Below are 21908 nucleotides of genomic sequence, written 5' to 3' on the forward strand. Positions count from 1 at the left end.
AGGGATCGGTCAATAGCAAACTGTATTTTACATCAACAGTTTCTCTGCTAGAGCCAGAAGAAAAGAGCCTGCGTCACCCTAGCAGAAAACCTAGGCATTCAGCTAGACATGGGTGGATTACAGAAGAGAAAACATTACAGGAGATGGGGAGCAGGGGAGAGAGGGGAGACGGAGAAACCGAGAGGGGACGGGGGGTGGTGGACATTTTCTTACATGAGATATGGATGAAATAGAACATAAAGGAGGAGAGAGAGACATAATGTGTGTATGTAGCTGCGTGTGCATGTGTACATCAATGGGTTAGATAGGTTCTACCGGTTACAGCTGATTGCGAAAACACAGGCGTAGAGTTAAAATGCTCAGGAGAGTAGGGGACTATTTAATGTTGTGACCGTGGGGGTAAAGGCTAAAACATGCTTTACTTTCCTAAAGGAAGAGATGAAAAACAGATTTTACTCTCTTGTCATGTCACTCCTGTCTCTGAAAGGTGGCTTTCTCTTTCTTTCTTTCTTTCTTTCTTTCTTTCTTTCTTTCTTTCTTTCTTTCTTTCTTTCTTTCTTTCTTTCTTTCTTTCTACTTTTGGCCCCAAGGGTCTTCTTGCAACTTCACCACACTCTCTTCCTTCTCTTTTCCATACTGCTGCTTGCTACATTCACTTACTACCAATGGGAACATGATAACCCTTATCAGATTTACATAGGCTCTCTATCTGTCTGACTGGGAGCTCAAATAGTCTTACCCTTACCCTAACCTTAACCTTAACCCAAAAAACGTAACCTTAACCTTTAACCTAACTCTAGCTCCTAACCCTAAAACTAACCCTAGCTCCTAACCCTTCACATAATTCTAACCCTAACACTAATTCCAACCTTAACCCTAAACACCGTAGAAATAGCATTTGACCTTGTGGGGACTAACAAAATGTCCCCAGTTGGTCAAATATGTTCCGTTTACTATTCTTGCGGGGACTTCTGGTCCCCACAAGAATAGTTAAACAAGTCCAAACACACACTGAGGAGTTAACGTCTGGGGCTCTGTTGTAGCAGTGACTTGGCTGGTGATCAGCTGGCAGACAAAGTGCTCAATATGCTCCCTAATGGCCTCAGTCAGATTAATGATATCTGCTCCCTCTCATTTACCCTTCTCCCTCCCCCCTCCATTTGATCTCCATCCACCCCCCCATCTCTCTGTCGATCGCTCCCTCTCCCCTCCATTTGATCTCCATCCATCCCCCCATCTCTCTGTCGATCGCTCCCTCTCCCCTCCATTTGATCTCCATCCATCCCCCCATCTCTCTGTCGATCGCTCCCTCACCCCTCTATTTGATCACCTAATTTTTCTCACTCTGTCTATCTTATTCCTCTTTTCATTTAGTAATTCCCTTCTCACCCCTCTGTTTGATATGTCTAGCTCTGTCTCCTTCTATTTCAACCGGTCCCTCTACACCATTCCCATTCCATTGTCTTGTTATCCCACTGAGTATATGTTTAATAAAGGGATGCTTAAGCAGTGGGTGGTGAGGTACTGTGGGTTGTGCCATTTTAGCATGTCTCCTGACTGGAAGGCCAATACAGCCAAATCCCTTTGGGTGACAGACTGAGTTTTGCTGTGTCATGCTAATACTGTAGCTTCAGGGTACAGAGTTTTTTTCTTGTGTGTGTGTGTGTGTGTGTGTGTGTGTGTGTGTGTTCTCTAACTGTAATGTCACATCTCCTGTTCTGACTCAGCCACATCTCCTGTTCTGACTCAGCCACTTGTTCAAAGGTCACACAGTAACACCACACTTCGCTGACTGTAAACAACGCAGTAAAGGACTGTGGGAATAGAACTACTGGCTACAGGGTGCGACTGTCACAGGAGAGAGGTCAAGGTCAAGGTTCAGATAGAAATGACAGATCATTGATTGATGACTAGATGTAAATAACGCGAGACAGAGAGACGTAAGTAAGACAGTTGAGGCTGCTGAGGGGGTGAACGGCTCATAGTAGTGGTTGGAACGGCGCAAATGAAATGGCATCAAACACATGGTTTTTGAGACCGTTCCACTGACTCTGCTTCAGTCATTACCACAAGCCCATTCTCCCCAGTTAAGGTGCCACCAAACTCCTGTGAAGTAAGAGTGAGTCAGATTCATTTCGTGTCGCGGTGTGGTCGTTGTCAGGAGGGAAACACTCAAAAACATTGGCAACAAATCTCCTAATGATAGTGATAAAGGATAAGGATGATGGGGGTGGGGGGGCACGAAAAACCTCAGCACAACAGTAGTACGCAACGAGCGACGAGGGATTAGCAGAGGGCACAGCAAGCGGGGCGGGGCAGGGGGAAGGGATGAGGGTTCCACAGAGAAACGTAGACAATAATAGTATACCAATCAAAGATGTCCTTTTAGTCCGTCAGCAAACAATAGCTGAACAAGAACTACAGCCTATAGCTGTCTTTTTGAGTGTGGGGTTTTATATTTTGAGGACCTTCTTCCTTCAAATTCCTTTCCTCTCTTTTTCTTCCTTTCTTCCCTCATTTTTCTCATTTGCTCTCGTCGCGAGTGGGCCGTATCTTCATCTCGGAGAACTTGAGGGAGTACTGCCAGCCGGTCCAGGTGGACCACTCGATGCCGTCGGCATAGGAGGTGTGCTGCCCGCGGAGGTACTGTCCGTTCAGGTTAGACGTGTGGCAGTTGCGGTACCACCAGGCACCGTGGTAGAAGGAGGCACAGTTGTTCTCCGAGTGGTCGTTGTCCTTGTCTTTGGTGGTGAACTTCATTCCGTTGTGCTTCAGCAGAGCATCGCCTGTGTATGTGTGTGTGGGGGGGGATTGGATGGGTGGAGAACACATTCATGTTGCATTCATGTACAAACGCAAACGCATCATATTTACAGAAACATGCACGCGCACACACACAAATGCATGCACAAGCACACACACCCACCCACACAGTCAAATGAAATGGACAAGGGTGAACAGAGGAGAAATAGGGGATAGATTGGAAGACAAGAAAGGAGAAATAGATAATTAAGAGAGGTTGAGTGATAGAAGAGGCTTTAGAGAGAAATACAATTGATTCCAAATCTTCAGTGCTTTGATTTGTCTTTCCTGGCTAAACCAATGTCTTTCACCAGAGCCCTCTTACATCAGACAGCACCAGAGAACCACTGCATTCCTAATTCATTTCCAAATGACTAAGGAACAATCCATCATTTTCATAGATGACGTGAGATCAGAGAGAGGCCTCCTCTCCTTTCTAAAGATCAGTCCTCATTACACAAACCACAGGGTTACAACACTTTGTTGTTCATTTATCAAAGGGCTCTATGCTGACCTCTTTATCCTTCTGCTTTTACTATCGCCTCCCTAACGATCCGATCAGCGCTCAACTGTCACATAGTGTGCGCGCACACACACACACACACACACACACACACACACACACACACACACACACACACACACACACACACACACACACACACACACACACACACACACACACACACACACACTTAAAAAAGAGCTTTGAAGCCTCAGCAGGATCTAAAACTACTCTGCGAGCATTTACAGAAATAGAACTGAAGAGAGGTACATGGGACACTGCTAGCTATAGGCTACGGCTTTGAGCTGAATGTCACTCTTGGGTGTTTGGCTATGGAACGCCATTTGGGTTTTGCGTGTCAAATAAGATACAGGTCAAATAATGCTATTTGACACGTAAAATAAGCTTGTTGACCAATCAATACCTGAATATGACTGCACATCATATAATAATTGAAATACGTTCATATATTTTTGACATAGTTATTACACATTGATTACACCATTACTTGTATTTCATGTCACAGCATTCACCGATACGTATGCTATGATGCTGGCAAAGTTTTGTCTCGCGCATCTGCCACTGCTTCACTTGAACGCAGACACACTTCCCCAAGCTCTGGGACAGTGCTGGTCATAAAAAAAAGCTAGCTAGCTGATGGATGCAAACAATGTTCTTCCCCAAAAACATAGCCAAACAACATAATATTTCAGTAGCTATAGTTAACTAACTAACTAACTAACTAACGATCAAGCTAGGTGTCATAATCTAAAATAACCCACATTTATAAGACTTATTTGATTAATGATGGGCGGACCCACATATGTGAAGCTAGACACAATAAGGGTTAGCCACAGTACTTGAATTTGCGGTTCACCTTCAAAATAAAAGTCTCTAATTGAAAGAGATGCAAATGAATGCAAATAGTAACATAATAGAATAGATCATGCTAAACGAGGTTGGAATGTTGTTATATAAATTCAACAAAAGACAATTAGTTAAGTGTTCTCTAGCATCTCATCAGGGTAACTAAATCCATTATTTGCCCAGGCAGGGTGTGGCCACATCACCACTCCACTCCCTCCAATTCCATTTTCCCACAGTAACTCGCAGCGCCACCAGTTCCGACAGGGCGCGTTTCAGCATTTACACAGAGAGCCCCTACGTCGAAAAATAAAAAAACATAAGAACAACCCAATGTGACAACATGATAATGGTTGCCGGATAATACGAAACAATGGGAGAGAAAAGAGGAACCAGGCTAGCAGTACTTAGCGTGTCATTTGCAGCCCACTTAGTGTAACCTTGTCTGGCTGAAGGGAAGTGGATGGGACAAGGTGGCTCCACTGAACACGGTTAGAATCCAGCTGCTTCCAGCCGCAATGACCAACCTGTCCACTGAGACCAGAGGGGTATCCTACTATGCAAGCTAGATCTACTCGGGGTTTTCTAAAGCGAATCAGCTTCAGTTACAGTGGGGCAAAACAGTATTTAGTCAGCCACCAATTGTGCAAGTTCTTCCACTTAAAAAGATGAGAGAGGCCTGTAATTTTCATCATAGGTACACTCCAACTATGACAGACGAAATGAGAAAAAAAATCCAGAAAATCCCATTGTAGGATGTTTAATGAATTTATTTGCAAATTATGGTGGAAAATAAGTATTTGGTCACCTACAAACAAGCAAGATGTCTGTCTCTCACAGATCTGTAACTTCTTCTTTAAGAGGCTCCTCTGTCCTCCACTCGTTACCTGTATTAATGGCACCTGTTTGAACTTGTTATCAGTATAAAAGACACCTGTCCACAACCTCAAACAGTCACACTCCAAACTCCACTATGGCCAAGATCAAAGAGCTGTCAAAGGACACCTGAAACAAAATTGTAGACCTGCACCAGGCTGGGAAGACTGAATCTACAATAGGTAAGCAGCTTGGTTTGAAGAGATCAACTGTGGGAGCAATTATTAGGAAATGGAAGACATACAAGACCACTGATAATCTCCCTCGATCGGGGGCTCCACTCAAGATCTCACCCCGTGGGGTCAAAATGATCACAAGAACGGTGAGCAAAAATCCCAGAACCACACGGGGGGACCTAGTGAATGACCTGCAGAGAGCTGGGACCAAAGTAACAAAGCCTACCATCAGTAACACACTACGCCGCCAGGGACTCAAATCCTGCAGTGCCAGACGTGTCCCCCTGCTTAAGCCAGTACATGTCCAGGCCCGTCTGAAGTTTGCTAGAGAGCATTTGGATGATCCAGAAGAAGATTGGGAGAATGTCATATGGTCAGATGAAACCAAAATATAACTTTTTGGTAAAAACTCAACTCGTCGTGTTTGGAGGACAAAGAATGCTGAGGTGCATCCAAAGAACACCATACCTACTGTGAAGCATGGGGGTGGAAACATCATGCTTTGGGGCTGTTTTTCTGCAAAGGGACCAGGACGACTGATCCATGTAAAGGAAAGAATGAATGGGGCCATGTATCGTGAGATTTTGAGTGAAAACCTCCTTCCATCAGCAAGGGCATTGAAGATGAAACGTGGCTGGGTCTTTCAGCATGACAATGATCCCAAACACAACGCCCAGGCAACGAAGGAGTGGCTTCGTAAGAAGCATTTCAAGGTCCTGGAGTGGCCTAGCCAGTCTCCAGATCTCAACCCCATAGAAAATCTTTGGAGGGAGTTGAAAGTCCTTGTTGCCCAGCAACAGCCCCAAAACATCACTGCTCTAGAGGAGATCTGCATGGAGGAATGGACCAAAATACCAGCAACAGTGTGTGAAAACCTTGTGAAGACTTACAGAAAATGTTTGACCTCTGTCATTGCCAACAAAGGGTATATAACAAAGTATTGAGATAAACTTTTGTTATTGACCAAATACTTATTTTCCACCATAATTTGCAAATAAATAAATAAAAAATCCTACAATGTGATTTTCTAGATTTTTATTTCTCATTTTGTCTGTCATAGTTGAAGTGTACCTATGATGAAAATGACAGGCCTCTCTCATCAATTTAAGTGGGAGAACTTGCACAGTTGGTGGCTGACTAAATACTTTTTTGCCCCACTGTAGCTTCACATTCCAGCTCAGGCTTTATCCGTATTACGACGGTGGATATTGTTTGCCCACCTGCCGCTAAGTCTAACAGGCTTGTAACTGCGTGTGCATGTCACACATGGCTAGTCGAACACCGAGCTCTTCATTGAGACATTTCTGAAACATCAATCTATAGGCGAGTCAGAGCCACATTTTCATTTGTGTCGGATTCAATATGAAATTAAAGTTATCTTTCAAATTCAGCAGGCTATTGTGTGAAATAAGCTTTTAGAAGTGGGGCGGCAGCTAGCCTAGTGGTTAGAGCATTGGGACAGTAACCGAACGTGTTACTGGATCGAATTCCTAAACTGACAAGCTACAAATCAGTCGTTCTACCCCTGAACAAGGCAGTTAACCCACTGTTTCCCGGTCTTTTTTTTAATACATATTGTTAATGCCGTATTTCGGGTGCTTATCAATGCACAAGTACCCCCCCTCCCCACTCCTATGGATGCTGCATACAGTTTAAAATGTATTCTGTCATTACCATGTAACATAAAAAAATATTTACTTTTGATAAATACAATATTTAATCAGTCGTCTACCTCAAATGAAGGGGATGATGATGCAATCTTTGCAAGAGGAAGGGAATCTGATTTCATTGGTGCTCAACTCGTGGCTCAGTCATTTCAATCAGGGTAAGTGGAGTTAGCCGTGAGTTAGCCTGCACCGGAGAAGGTTAGCTCTGAAGCAGCCATAGAAATGTACTTGGCTAGAAGGTGAGCCAGCTTTCGTATCACCGGTTATCATGAGTTGAACTCAGTTAAACAAAGTTACCTCGCTAACGCCTCAAACCTGCTTCGTAGGATACCCCTCAGATCAGAAAATGTGAGTGAGAGTGTGTGTGTGATAATAACAATAACAGTGGTACTAAAGGGGAGGAGAGGGTATGAGGGAGAGGCTAGTGTGCTGCAGTGCGATTCAAATGTCCAATCGGCATGTTGTCAGTTGAAGGTTAGTGGTATTGAGGTAGGAAGAGCGGGAACAAGCTTTACACTGTAACACATTAGGGTTCCTCAAGGGTTCTTTGGGAAGGGTGATGTTCTATGTGGAACCATAATGACTCAAAGAACCCGTTAAGCTCTCCAATCGTTCTTTACAGTTCGCAAAATGCTGCTTTGCTCTTTTCGTGATCATTTAATTGTCTAGTTTATCTAATAGGTTGTGTTATGCCATGAAATATTATATCTGGCCATGGCCAGTGATGGTGTCTTGTGAAATCCTCACGTAATGGCCTTGTGTCAATTGAAAACGGTTGACTAAATCAGTCAGTGGTTCTCAATTCTCTACTCAGTGACCCCGAGCTGTTCCAGAGGTAGCTTACTTGATTCCACTTGTCAATACAATAACAACACATATGGAGTTTTAACAATATAATATGGCTGACCAGAATAAAAACCCTGTATGGTTCTTCAAAATGATCTATGAAGAGCCTTTCAGAATGAGAAATATTCTTTATACAATCATTATTAACAAAGGTTCTATAAAGAACCACAAAAAAAGGGTTTCATGTAGCCCCAAAAATGGTTGTAACCATAGCACAACCCTTTTTTTGGTGCTATATAGAACCAAATGGTCATTTAAATGGCCATAATGGTCATTTATAGAGCATCAAAAAAGGGTTCTGTTATGGTTACAAGCCAAATAACCCCTGCCTGGTACTATTTAGAACCATTATTTATTTGTGTGTACAAGCCATTTACACAACACTCTCTCTTTCTGCAAAACCTGATTGTGACAACACTCTCTCCCTCCTCCTCTCATCTATACCCCCTCTTCCCATCCCTCCATCTCTCATCTGTCCCTCTTCTCTCTCTGTGTGCTCAGTTCTCAGTACTCCACTCCCCAAAGGTTCTTTAAATTGATTATTTGTTGTGACAGGCATCTGGCAGTGTTTTGTTTATGCTGCCGGTCAACCACCGTAATTAATTGGGTAGTAATTTATTCACGGTGACGGGATTGCGGCTGAGATGTGATGTTTGGGGAACAGATATACGCAGACACATACGGTCTGTCCTTGTCTCTCTGTCCCTGTCTATCCACGCTGTGGAGACCAAACCAAACGCTTCCATCCCTCCTTCCCTCAGCACTTAACAATAAACTACTGCAGAGGACACAGCAGTTTTTACTATAGATAGTCAATGCAATTTTGAGTCATACATATTTAATGAGTAAACCTGGGGCTTCAACATGCGTGTTTAAGTGAGGCTTAACTTTGCTTTGGGTACCCCGGTGTCTCGGTCTATAACAACCCAATCTATAATTTAAATCAAACTTAAATATAAAATGTTAATTGAAGATGAGAGTTTATTAGGTTGATACTTTATTGATTAACAAAGGGAACTGGTCATTCAGATATATGTACCTGCATTTCCAGAGTAATCTCCAACAGTCAGTGGGTATCCATCATCGTCAGGGTCCACAGAGAACAGGCCAACTCCAAACATCCCATACTGGGCATAGGCTGTACTGTTGTCAAAGTCCTCCAGGTCAATCCTCAACTCATAATTGCCCTGGATGGAGAGAGCATGGATCTGCTTCAACCCTGGAGAGAGAGAGAGAGAGAGAGAGAGAGAGAGAGAGAGATGAGAGAGAGAGAGAGAGGAGAGAGAGAGATAGCAATAGGAAGGGAAGGAGAGAGTTAGAGTTGACCAGTCAGAGCCACTCCCTGAGGGAGAGAGACCCCTTGTTTCCTTGAGACAACAGCCACACCAAAGTCATTTCATTTCAGGAGCAGCATCTGCTTCGTGCTGTGCCATGTGTCTTCAAGGAAAACTGGAACACACTTAATGTCCCTGCCCACCGGTCAGCTCCCAGAAGTCAACCTGCTACAGTAAGTGAGAGGTCCCCTCAGCGCAGCAGGTTGCTCTGTCTGGATGCTTTAACCCATGGTCTGTCACATAACATCAAAGACAGCACTGCTCTCACTCCCGAGTCATCACAAAGCACACACTCTGATGGACACACACACACAAACGTGAGCGCGCACTCATGCACACACAAACACACACACACACACACACGTTTGTTTTATTATCCTTTTGGGGACCAAATAGTTGATTCCCATTTTAAATCCTATTTTTCCCTAACCCTTAACCTATCCCTAATCTTAACACAAAACCCCTAACCCTAAATCCTAATCTTAAACCTAATTGTAACCCTAACCCTAACCTAACCCTGAAAAAGCCTTTTTGCTTTTGGAGAAATGTGACTGACCGGCTCGATTTGGACTTGGATCAAGCTACATTTTTAAATTATGTGTTTGTTTTTTTTACATTGGATAAAAGTAAAGACTCAGACTACAATATGTTATATCATACACTGGATTTGTTGAGGAACAATGGGAAAATAATTCTGCTTTGAAAGTTGATAAACTTGTAACCCCACTTTGGAGAAAATGTCTCCGGAGAGCTTTTCTTAGTCTACACTCATTCCGAATCATTCACACCCTCTTAAACCTTAGCCCCCCCACCCATCTCTTTAAGGATTTACATGTGGCCATGTGCTAAACAGAGTGAGTAGTGTAGTAAAGATTTCAAGGCTAAAAGTGGTAAAAGTAGTAGCCTACAAACAGCCTAAATCCTAATATGACTTTGGTGCAGGTCATGTTGTTGTTCACATTACCGTCTCTGCTAAACACACGATATCAAAAAAAAATCTAAGTTTATTTGTCACATGCACAGCATACAGAAGGTGCATAATCTTGCTATAATCTTGCTAAGTGGAAGGGTCTCTACAGAAGGTGTAGCAATATCAAAAATAAAAAATGTCAAGATAAAAAAAAGAACAAAAAATGTCAACGCCAGAAGAGAAAGAACAAAATAATATACAGTGCCTTGCGAAAGTATTCGGCCCCCTTGAACTTTGCGAAATTTTCCACATTTCAGGCTTCAAACATAAAGATATAAAACTGTATTTTTTTTGTGAAGAATCAACAACAAGTGGGACACAATCATGAAGTGGAACGACATTTATTGGATATTTCAAACTTTTTTAACAAATCAAAAACTGAAAGATTGGGCGTGCAAAATTATTCAGCCCCTTTACTTTCAGTGTAGCAAACTCTCTCCAGAAGTTCAGTGAGGATCTCTGAATGATCCAATGTTGACCTAAATGACTAATGATGATAAATACAATCCACCTGTGTGTAATCAAGTCTCCGTATAAATGCACCTGCACTGTGATAGTCTCAGAGGTCCGTTAAAAGCGCAGAGAGCATCATGAAGAACAAGGAACACACCAGGCAGGTCCGAGATACTGTTGTGAAGAAGTTTAAAGCCGGATTTGGATACAAAAAGATTTCCCAAGCTTTAAACATCCCAAGGAGCACTGTGCAAGCGATAATATTGAAATGGAAGGAGTATCAGACCACTGCAAATCTACCAAGACCTGGCCGTCCCTCTAAACTTTCACCTCATACAAGGAGAAGACTGATCAGAGATGCAGCCAAGAGGCCCATGATCACTCTGGATGAACTGCAGAGATCTACAGCTGAGGTGGGAGACTCTGTCCATAGGACAACAATCAGTCGTATATTGCACAAATCTGGCCTTTATGGAAGAGTGGCAAGAAGAAAGCCATTTCTTAAAGATATCCATAAAAAGTGTTGTTTAAAATGTGCCACAAGCCACCTGGGAGACACACCAAACATGTGGAAGAAGGTGCTCTGGTCAGATGAAACCAAAATTGAACTTTTTGGCAACAATGCAAAACGTTATGTTTGGCGTAAAAGCAACACAGCCCATCACCCTGAACACACCATCCCCACTGTCAAACATGGTGGTGGCAGCATCATGGTTTGGGCCTGCTTTTCTTTAGCAGGGACAGAGAAGATGGTTAAAATTGATGGGAAGATGGATGGAGCCAAATACAGGACCGTTCTGGAAGAATACCTGATGGAGTCTGCAAAAGACCTGAGACTGGGACGGAGATTTGTCTTCCAACAAGACAATGATCCAAAACATAAAGCAAAATCTAACAATGGAATGGTTCAAAAATAAACATATCCAGGTGTTAGAATGGCCAAGTCAAAGTCCAGACCTGAATCCAATCGAGAATCTGTGGAAAGAACTGAAAACTGCTGTTCACAAATGCTCTCCATCCAACCTCACTGAGCTCGAGCTGTTTTGCAAGGAGGAATGGGAAAAAATGTCAGTCTCTCGATGTGCAAAACTGATAGAGACATACCCCAAGCGACTTACAGCTGTAATCGCAGCAAAAGGTGGCGCTACAAAGTATTAACTTAAGGGGGCTGAATAATTTTGCACGCCCAATTTTTCAGTTTTTGTTTGTTAAAAAAGTTTGAAATATCCAATAAATGTCGTTCCACTTCATGATTGTGTCCCACTTGTTGTTGATTCTTCACAAAAAAATACAGTTTTATATCTTTATGTTTGAAGCCTGAAATGTGGCAAAAGGTCGCAAAGTTCAAGGGGGCCGAATACTTTCGCAAGGCACTATAGAGTATGTACAAGAATAATATCAAGAACAATATTAGTGCTAGATGAGGTAGTTATGTGCATGCAATCAGGGGTAAAGAGGCTGGGCATCAGGATGAAAAATGAATAGCAGCATGGCATGTGTGTGTGTGTGTTATGAGAGAGCCATATGAATGTGCATAGAGGCACTGCCGAAAGCCCGGATGACTGGGAACTCGCCCCCAGTGATGAGCTGTTCCGTCCACACCACGCATGAACAAGGGAATCTATATGAGCCTGTTTCTGTCCTGCCCTTAACTTTGGTGCAGGGCATGTGATATCCATGGTCTCTTCATCGTAAAAGTCACTGATCTTCTCAAAAAGATACACATGTCTAGTTGTATCCAGTCCATGTGGTGCTTGTACAGGCAGACCATCTATGGGAGGAAGGACGTCAGTGTTGCGCAGCAGCTGAAACCTGGTCCAGACTGAGTCTGAATGCTCCTTGGCGACAACAACACCAGACTCCAGAGCATCGAAGCTGTAAAACAGGAAAATATACCCAAAAATAAAGACCTCAAATGAAATCAATTCACCTCCCAAATTTAGATTAGAATAATAACCTCATACAATACAATGCAAGGAAAATGATATTCACCTGAAGTGCTGGTACTGCTTGATCTGTGGCAACGGCCTGAAGTACGGAGTTAGGTGTTGTTGCCAGCCATAGCTTCCCACCAGCACCGTACCATGCTCCAAGTCTCCTTGTATGACTGGTGGAGGAGAGTCAGGCGGGTTCTACTGATGCTGAAAGACACATTCCAGATTCAAATATTTTATTATACAACAGGTGGCCACAATCACTGCCAACTTGATGGGTCATGTAATCATCTGGCGAAGGGGAGTCCTGTATTTAGACATATAGCTAGCTAAACAATGAACCATAATCCCAACCCATAGAGTGCTAGCAATACCAACCGATTGTCAAAGCTACCTAAAGCTAACCAACTAGGTTCAATGTTAGTTAGCTAGCTAACATTAGGCTATAACTGGCAATGGAAATGGTATTCTGTGATAATACTACTACACAGATCGTAAACATAATGTTAGCTAGCGATCCTGACAGCTAACATTAGCTAGCTAGCTAACAGTATGCTTTAATTTGGGATCTTTTGTTTAGACATGCAGCTAGCTAGCTAAATAATGAACTATAATCCAAATCCATAGAGTACTAGCAATACAAACTGATTGTCATAGCTAGCTAAAGCTAACCAACTAGGTTCAATGTTAGTTAGCTAGCTAACATTAGGCTATAACTAGCAATGCAAATGGCTTTCTGAGATAATATTACTACACAGAAAATGTAGCTAGACTCTTACCTGTATACATGGATGAACGCTTCACAGAAGACTGCAACCCCTTTTGTTAAATAAGACGTCCTGTGTCATTTCCATTTTGTTTGTACAGCTTGTATGGCCCGTTGTGTCAAGTCACTCTGGTTCACACTGACCATGTGCAAAGCCATAACAATCATCCGATCTTTCTACCTCTCTGTCATGGATGCCATGGTTGCCCTGAGTTTGAAGATGTAATACGGAGACAGGTGTTTTATACAATAGCCTTCTGTGTTCTCTTTTCAACTCCCTCTGCATAGTCAATTAAATGACAGAATTGTATGAATCTTGTTATCGTACTCTGCTTCCACCAGGCATTCCACTGATTTCAAAACTTGGTCAACTTCATGATTGCCATTTCTTCCCCATCACTGTAATCAAAAGACTCTACAATGTCTGGTTAAATGACAATGTGTTTACCTAAATCAGGGATTTCCTTAACGTCTGATTACTTTTTAGAGTCAGAGAGTGTCAGCATGGCACAATCATCCTCCAGAAAGTAGTCCATCACAATTGTTTCCTACTGACCTTTGTCGATAAAGTGTCACACCCTGACCATAGTTTGCTTTGTATGTTTCTATGTTTTGTTTGGTCAGGGTGTGATCTGAGTGGGCATTCTATGTTGGATGTCTAGTTTTCTGTTTCTGTGTTTGGCCTGATATGGTTCTCAATCAGAAGCAGGTGTTAGTCATTGTCTCTGATTGGGAGCCATATTTAGGTAGCCTGTTTTGTCATTGTGGGTGATTGTCTATGTCTATTACAGTTACTTGTGTCTGCACAGTTCTTATTATAACGTCACAGTGGTGATTATTGGTTTTGTACAGTTTACTTCGTGTTTGTTGTCATCTATTAAATGATGCATTCACACCACGCTGCGCTTTGGTCCGCTTCATACGACGATCGTGACATGAAGCTTAATAAATTCAGGGCAACAATGTTATTGAGAGCAGTAGCAACACATTTACAGTTCTCCATTGCTAACGTTATATATACACATATACAGTGGGGCAAAAAAGTATTTAGTCAGCCACCAATTGTGCAAGTTCTCCCACTTAAAAATATGAGAGAGGCCTGTAATTTTCATCATAGGTACACTTCAACTATGACAGACAAAATGAGAAAAACAAATCCAGAAAATCACATTGTAGGATTTTTAATGAATTTATTTGCAAATTATGGTGGAAAATAAGTATTTGGTCAATAACAAAAGTTTATCTAAATACTTTGTTATATACCCTTTGTTGGCAATGACAGAGGTCAAACGTTTTCTGTAAGCCTTCACAAGGTTTTCACACACTGTTGCTGGTATTTTGGCCCATTCCTCCATGCAGATCTCCTCTAGAGTAGTGATGTTTTGGGGCTGTTGCTGGGCAACTCCCTCCAAAGATTTTCTATGGGGTTGAGATCTGGAGACTGGCTAGGCCACTCCAGGACCTTGAAATGCTTCTTACGAAGCCACTCCTTCGTTGCCCGGGCGGTGTGTTTGGGATCATTGTCATGCTGAAAGACCCAGTCACGTTTCATCTTCAATGCCCTTGCTGATGGTAGGCTTTTTTACTTTGGTCCCAGCTCTCTGCAGGTCATTCACTAGGTCCCCCCGTGTGGTTCTGGGATTTTTGCTCACCGTTCTTGTGATCATTTTGACCCCACGGGGTGAGATCTGGCGTGGAGCCCCAGATCTAGGGAGATTACAGTTGATTTCTTCAAACCAAGCTGCCTACCTATTGCAGATTCAGTCTTCCCAGCCTGGTGCAGGTCTACAATTTTCTTTCTGGTGTCCTTTGACAGCTCTTTGGTCTTGGCCATAGTGGAGTTTGGAGTGTGACTGTTTGAGGTTGTGGTGTCTTTTATACTGATAACAAGTTCAAACAGGTGCCATTAATACAGGTAACGAGTGGAGGACAGAGGAGCCTCTTAAAGAAGAAGTTACAGGTCTGTGAGAGCCAGAAATCTTGCTTGTTTGTAGGTGACCAAATACTTATTTTCTGCCATAATTTGCAAATAAATTCATTAAAAATCCTACAATGTGATTTTCTGGAGAAAAACATTTCTAATTTTGTCTGTCATAGTTGAAGTGTACGTGTGATGAAAATTACAGGCCTCTCTCATATTTTGAAGCGGGAGAACTTGCACAATTGGTGGCTGACTAAATACTTTTTTCCCCCACTGTATATATATAAAAACAGCTGCAATCGAAAGGATTATCTACACATCAGTGGAGACTCCTCAGAGGAGGAAGAAGAGGACCATCCTCCACATTGAATTTCATAAAAATGTTAATTGTAAAACATATAAAAGGTTATTATTTTTAGATAAAACTGTATTAAAAAGATTCACATCACCATATAACTGACTAAAACACACTATTCTGCAAAGGTCTACAGGAGCCTCAACAGCACTCTGTAGGGAAGCATCATGTTGTAGCCGGAGGACAGCTAGCTTCCGTCCTCCTCTGGGTACACTGACTTCAATACTAAACCTAGGAGAGTCATGGTTCTCACCCCCTTCCATAGACGTGCACAGAAACTTCCAGAGGACGTCCTCCAGCCTATCAGAGCTCTTGCAGCATGAACTGACACGTTGTCCACCCAATGAAAGGATTAGATAATTCATCTAGTACTGAAAGCATAAGCTAGCACTGCAGTGTACAACATGTGGTGAGTGAACAGTTTGAACAGTTTTGAACAAATTAATTTCTTCCAAATTTTAGGAGAAGCAAGAGCGAAATAGAGAGAGAGGGAGATTTCGTCATTTATTTTACTTTCAGATTCACTTACAAATTCACTAACACATGCAGCTAGCTAGTTTAGTCTAAAGAAACATTCCGCTCAGAGGGATGGTATATTAGCTTGACTTTCCAACACAACACTGGAACTCTTCCAAGTCAAGGTAAGCTTCTGGTATTACTAATTTATTGCCACCAGGGTCCACCGGTGTAACTGCTTACTGAATGTACACTAACGTTACTGCATGATTGTAGTGAATTTACTAACGTGTTAGGTCTATTAGCTATGCTGACTATGACGTTACTTTAGCTAATAGGGTGACAACGATGCAGGCTGTGTGTAGTGGTTTGGCTTGGAAAATGTGTTTTGCCTGGTCACATACAGCTGATCTGTTGTGGATTGAAGTCCACATGCGAAGGGAAGAGAAGGAATACAATGTGGCTGTTATGAGAGTGAACTCTGTTCATGCGTGATCAGGGGAGTATTCATTCTGCCTATTCTGTTGAATTTTTTTTCTTAAACGGAAGCAAACAGAACAAAACAAGGATAAACATACCTGAATTTGTCCAACAGAAACTCTCGTTTGCAACTGTAGTACTAATGAGTACACCTTACATCAGCTAGATGCAGGCAAGAGTGTGCAAGCGGCATTGAAACCTGTGTGCACATACGTTGTAAAATGTAATTCGTATTCTAGGTTGTAGCAACCTCATGATGGGTATAGGGAACATTTGAGTACCATGTAGTAGCCTAAAACTATCGCTGTTACATTGAACTGGGTGAATGGAATATGAATGAGAGTCATCCAATCTGCTGTAATAGAAATAAGGTCATGCTCATTAAACGGTGCTGACCGCCACTGCTACACATAACGAGCAGCTCATTTTATAGATAGAAGATGGTACACGGCAGACCAATCCGAACTCATCTCTCTGTATTTCCAGCCTATTCATTATCACAGCCAATCATGGCCAGCGGGGAAGGTTCCTGGCTTTTTCCATGGCTAAACCAACTAGGCCCGTAATTTTACAATTGTATTCCTATTTGCAGATGGCATACACGTTTGAATTAAGGCACATGAAAGTTCACATGTTCCAGAAGGCCAAATAACGCATTTAGATATCTATATTTTCGTATAAATATTATTCACATGTCTCTCCTATGAAGTAGTGACGTGCAACATATGCCTAGTTTCCTGAAACAAGTCACAAATGTTTTGTGTGTGTGAATGGACACACCCAAGTCACTGAGTTTGGAAGCTCCCATGACAGGAACTCAATACGAAAGACTTGTCTCGATCATACAATCTTCAGCTGGCTATGAGTCAATTTCACTCCATTCCAACTCTGTAGTCAAGATTGAGAACTCAATATTTCAAAATAAACAAACCCAGTGATTGACATCACAGCCTGTGAAGTGACTCACTCGGTGAGTCTGTTTCAGTTCAGCCATGTCATGGTTGCCTCACAATGAACTCTAATTAAGAGAGAGAGTGAAACAGAGTGCGAGAGAGAGCGACAAAGACAGAGCGAGGGCGTCGCCATTCCTCCTTCCACACATCCTTGCCCCCTCCTGTTTCTTGGTTCCCCATGCTGTGTAGACTGATGGTGCTTCCAGGCCAGAGCTCTGCACTCCTGAGATCAAAGAGACTGACAGACAGAGCAGAACAGGAATACGCCTCCCTCCTGACCAAACTGGGTTCTCCAGTCACTCTGAGGTGTTTCAGTGAAAAGCACACTGCATTACAGCGACGATAGACTAACAGTGAGGGACTGCAGCTTAGTGCATACCAGCCTCTAGCTTTGGTGTTCAAAACACATTCTACAGTTACGGGTGTTTTCTTAGGATGAAAAGATATTTGAAAGAGAAATAATGATTTTCCACAGGCTGTGTAGCTTAAAAGCAATGTTGTGTCTTGAGATTTCACGGATCATATATGATTACTTAACTGTATGCAATGGGAACAGCCTCTGATAGTTTAAGGTCACAGTCAAGATATGCAATAAGGCTCTAATTACATACTGTAGCAGTGCAGAAACAAGATAAGATTACCTAAATAAGCAAGAGAACAGCTGTTCACAACTGAGGTGCTTGGTAGACATTTCAAGCAGCAATAGGTGTCAATGTAACCTGGTTCCAGATCTGTTTGTGATGTTTTGCCATATACTTGTCACTCATTGTCAAGTCAAACACACTGTAAATAAAATCCTGTAATTTTTACAGTAAATAACTGTAGATGTACAGGACCTTTACTATAACACAAATGTACAGAATATTACTGGAACAGTACAAGATGCTGTATTCTTAGAATTTACAGTGCATTGCTGGAAGCACAGTGGTTAGTAAACTGTTGCAGATGTACATATACGCTGAACAAAAATATAAACAAAACAATGTCACAATTTCGAAGATTTTAGTCAAGAAATCAGTCAATTTAAATAAATAAATGATGCCCTAATCTGTGGATTTCACATGACTGGGAATACAGATATGCATCTGTTGGTAACAGATACCTTCAAAAAAAGGTAGAGGCGTGGATCAGAAAACCAGTCAGTATCTGATGTGACCACCATTTGCCTCATGCAGCGCGACAGATCTCCTTCGCATAGAGTTGATCAGGCTGTTGATTGTGAGAGCATCCAAAACATGCTCAATGGGTGACATGTCTGGTGAGCATGCAGGCCATGAAAGAACCCGGGGCATTTTCAGCTTCCAGGAATTGTGTACAGATCCTTGCGACATGGAGCCATGCATTATCATGCTGAAACAAGAGGTGATGGCGGTAGATGAATGACACGACAATGGGCCTCAGGATCTCGTCACGGTATCTCTGTGCATTCAAATTGCCATCAATAGAATGCAATTGTGTTTGTAGTTCGTAGTTTATGCCTGCCCATGCCATAACCCCACCACCACTATGGGGCACTTTGTACACAATGTGGACATCGGCAAACATTAAATTCTCTGGCTACAGCTCTGGTGGACATTCCTGCAGTCAGCATGCATACAATTCACAGAGCCTATTTTGTAACAGTTTAATTAGAATAGATGTAATTCAGTATTTTATAACACAAATATATATTTGGAAATACCCCACTTAACTACAACACTCTCGGTAATGGTAATATAATATTTGACTTGTTATGACTGTGGTATATTCTCGTTTACCTTAGTTTAATACACTGAATGTTAGTCGCTCTGGCTAAGAGCATCTGCTATGACCAAAATGTAAAAATGCACACTTGCGAAGCATTTAGCAGCTCTTATCCATCTAGGACCATGTCCCAGGACTACCTGACATGATGACTCCTTGCTGTCCCCAGTCCACCTGGCCATGCTGCTGCTCCAGTTTCAACTGTTCTGCCTTACTATTATTCAACCATGCTGGTCATTTATGAACATTTGAACATCTTGGCCACGTTCTGTTATAATCTCCACCCGGCACAGCCAGAAGAGGACTGGCCACCCCACATATGCTCTCTCTAATTCTCTCTTTCTTTCTCTCTCTCGGAGGACCTGAGCCCTAGGACCGTGCCCCAGGACTACCTGACATGATGACTCCTTGCTGTCCCCAGTCCACCTGACTGTGCTGCTGCTCCAGTTTAAACTGTTCTGCCTTATTATTATTCGACCATGCTGGTCATTTATGAACATTTGAACATCTTGGTCATGTTCTGTTATAATCTCTACCCGGCACAGCCAGAAGAGGACTGGCCACCCCAAATAGCCTGGTTCCTCTCTAGGTTTCTTCCTAGGTTTTGGCCTTTCTAGGGAGTTTTTCCTAGCCACCGTGCTTTTACACCTGCATTGTTTGCTGTTTGGGGTTTTAGGCTGGGTTTCTGTACAGCACTTTGAGATATCAGCTGATGTACGAAGGGCTATATAAATACATTTGATTTGATTTGATCCAGAGTGACTAACAGTCAGCTAATTAAACTAAGGTTGATAAAAACACATATTACAGTCATCGCAAGTAAAATGTCTATGTAACCGTTACTGGGAATGTTGTTGAAGTTAAGGATAGATTGGTCTTCATCTTGTCCTGTATTTGTATTACGATGCACTATGTGAACGAAAGTATGTTCGAAGCATGCTTGTTGAACATCTCATTCTGAAGTCATGAGCTTTAATATGGAGCTGGTCCCCCCTTTTCTGCATGACAATCTCCACTCTATGCATTCGGCAGGTAGCGTTCTTCTGGCATCAGCTGAACCCAGATTTGTCCGTCGGACTGCCAGATGGTGAAGCGTGATGCATCACTCCAGAGAACGCGTTTCCACTGCTCCAGTGTACAAAGGCGGTGAGCTTTACACCACTCCAGCCGACGCTTGACATTACACATGGTGATCTTAGGCTTGTGTGTGGCTGCTCAGCCATGGAAACCCATTCATGAAACTCCCGATGAACAGTTATTGTACTGACGCTGCTTCCAGGGCAGTTTGGAACTCGGTAGTGAGTGTTGCAATAGAGGATGATTTTTACACGCTATGCACTTCAGCGGTCCCATTCTGTGAGCTTGTGTGGCCTACCACTTTGCGACTGAGCTGTTGTTGCTCCTAGAACTCTTCACTTCACAATAACAGCACCTACAATTGACTGGGGCAGCTCTAGCAGGGCAGAAATTTTGACAAACTGACTTGTTGAAAAGGTGGCATCCTATGACTGTGCCACATTGAAAGTCACTGAGCTCTTCAGTAAGGCCATTCTACTGCTAATGTTTTCCTATGGACATTGCATTGCTGCGTGCTCAATTTAATACACCTGTCAGTAACAGGTTTGGCTGAAATAGCCGAATCCACTTATTTGAAGGGGTGTCCACATACTTTACTATATGTAGTGTACCTATTGAATGTATATTTTCCTGATATCTGGCTATTACAAATTATGGTACCGCAATATTGACAGTAACTTGCCACCAACTTCCTGTAAGTTACTGGAAAATGCAAAGCAATGACCGTACACAGTACAAAAAGTGAATGCTATTGTAATCATGTTGGTATTTTACTGTAATGACATGGGATTAGTGCAAGCAGATTGGCTGTTAGGTATTTGATTTGACAGAATATTTGTGAACATATGTAGTTTTATATCACTTGCTCTTCTAGAGGCCTAAACCAAATGTTACCAACCGGCTGTGATTGTTGGTCTAAACCAATCAAAGGATGTGGTTTAACTCTAATCTACCCCTATATACGTGCATTCAATTGTTAGGGAAATACTACCATATATCAGTTCAATTGTTACAGCATTCTCACTAACGTGTCAAACCATTATACATTAGCCACTTACAAGGCACACCTCAAAATATTGTTAATGAGCCAGCGATTCTTTCCAATTCCAAAACCCTTTCCCACAACGCACCATAATTCACAGTATGCTGCTTTAAATATACAGCAAAACAGGTAATACAGTGCTTTAGCAATTTGTTACAGTGCATGTTTGGCTTAACTATTCCATAAGTAGCAAGAAAGCAGTGAAAACTGGCACCCAGAGTAAGAGGAGCCAATGGTATTTCTCAGACAAACCTCATCAGAAATTAAGTTCAATACTCTCTCTTCCTTTCCAAACCCCACCAAACTTAACATCTAGTGGCTCAGTCTGATTTGAATTCACTTCTAATCCTCCAGCTCTGTCAGTCTCAGTGTGCTCTGACAGAGAGGGCTGATGAGGGCTAAAGAAGAGGCCTAATTTGACAGCAAACCCTGATGAAAAAGCCCCATTACCATTCAGTTATGTTGACTCCCAGGCAGTGTCCCAAATGGCACTCTATTTTCTACATAGTGCACAACCTTTGGACAGGACCCATCGTGCTCTCCTCAACAGTAGTACACTTTGTAGTGAATAGGGTGTAGTTTGGGACACACACCGCAGTATGGGGCTGGGTAGAGGCGCTGCTTAGTTTTGGTTTTCTCACTCAACGGGAGGTGGATCTTCCAGGCTTTGAGTTTCTCAGAGCATCAG

At 42.4% G+C, this 21908-nt stretch overlaps 1 protein-coding gene across 1 annotated transcript in view; it reads right to left on the reverse strand.

Annotated features, from left to right (window-relative positions):
- Positions 1–1941: 1941 nt before the first annotated feature.
- LOC115101072 (fibrinogen C domain-containing protein 1-like) overlaps positions 1942–21908 on the reverse strand; it is a 185309-nt gene continuing 165342 nt past the window's right edge. Inside the window, exons 5-6 of the mRNA XM_029620253.2 lie at positions 8776–8955; positions 1942–2786 (exon numbers count right to left, since the gene is read on the reverse strand). Coding sequence (XP_029476113.2) covers positions 2524–2786; positions 8776–8955 — 443 coding nt within the window. The 3' untranslated portion in view covers positions 1942–2523. The remainder of the gene's footprint in view (positions 2787–8775; positions 8956–21908) is intronic.

Source organism: Oncorhynchus nerka, linkage group LG19 (genome assembly GCF_034236695.1).
Source record: "Oncorhynchus nerka isolate Pitt River linkage group LG19, Oner_Uvic_2.0, whole genome shotgun sequence".
Classification (NCBI taxonomy): domain Eukaryota; kingdom Metazoa; phylum Chordata; class Actinopteri; order Salmoniformes; family Salmonidae; genus Oncorhynchus; species Oncorhynchus nerka.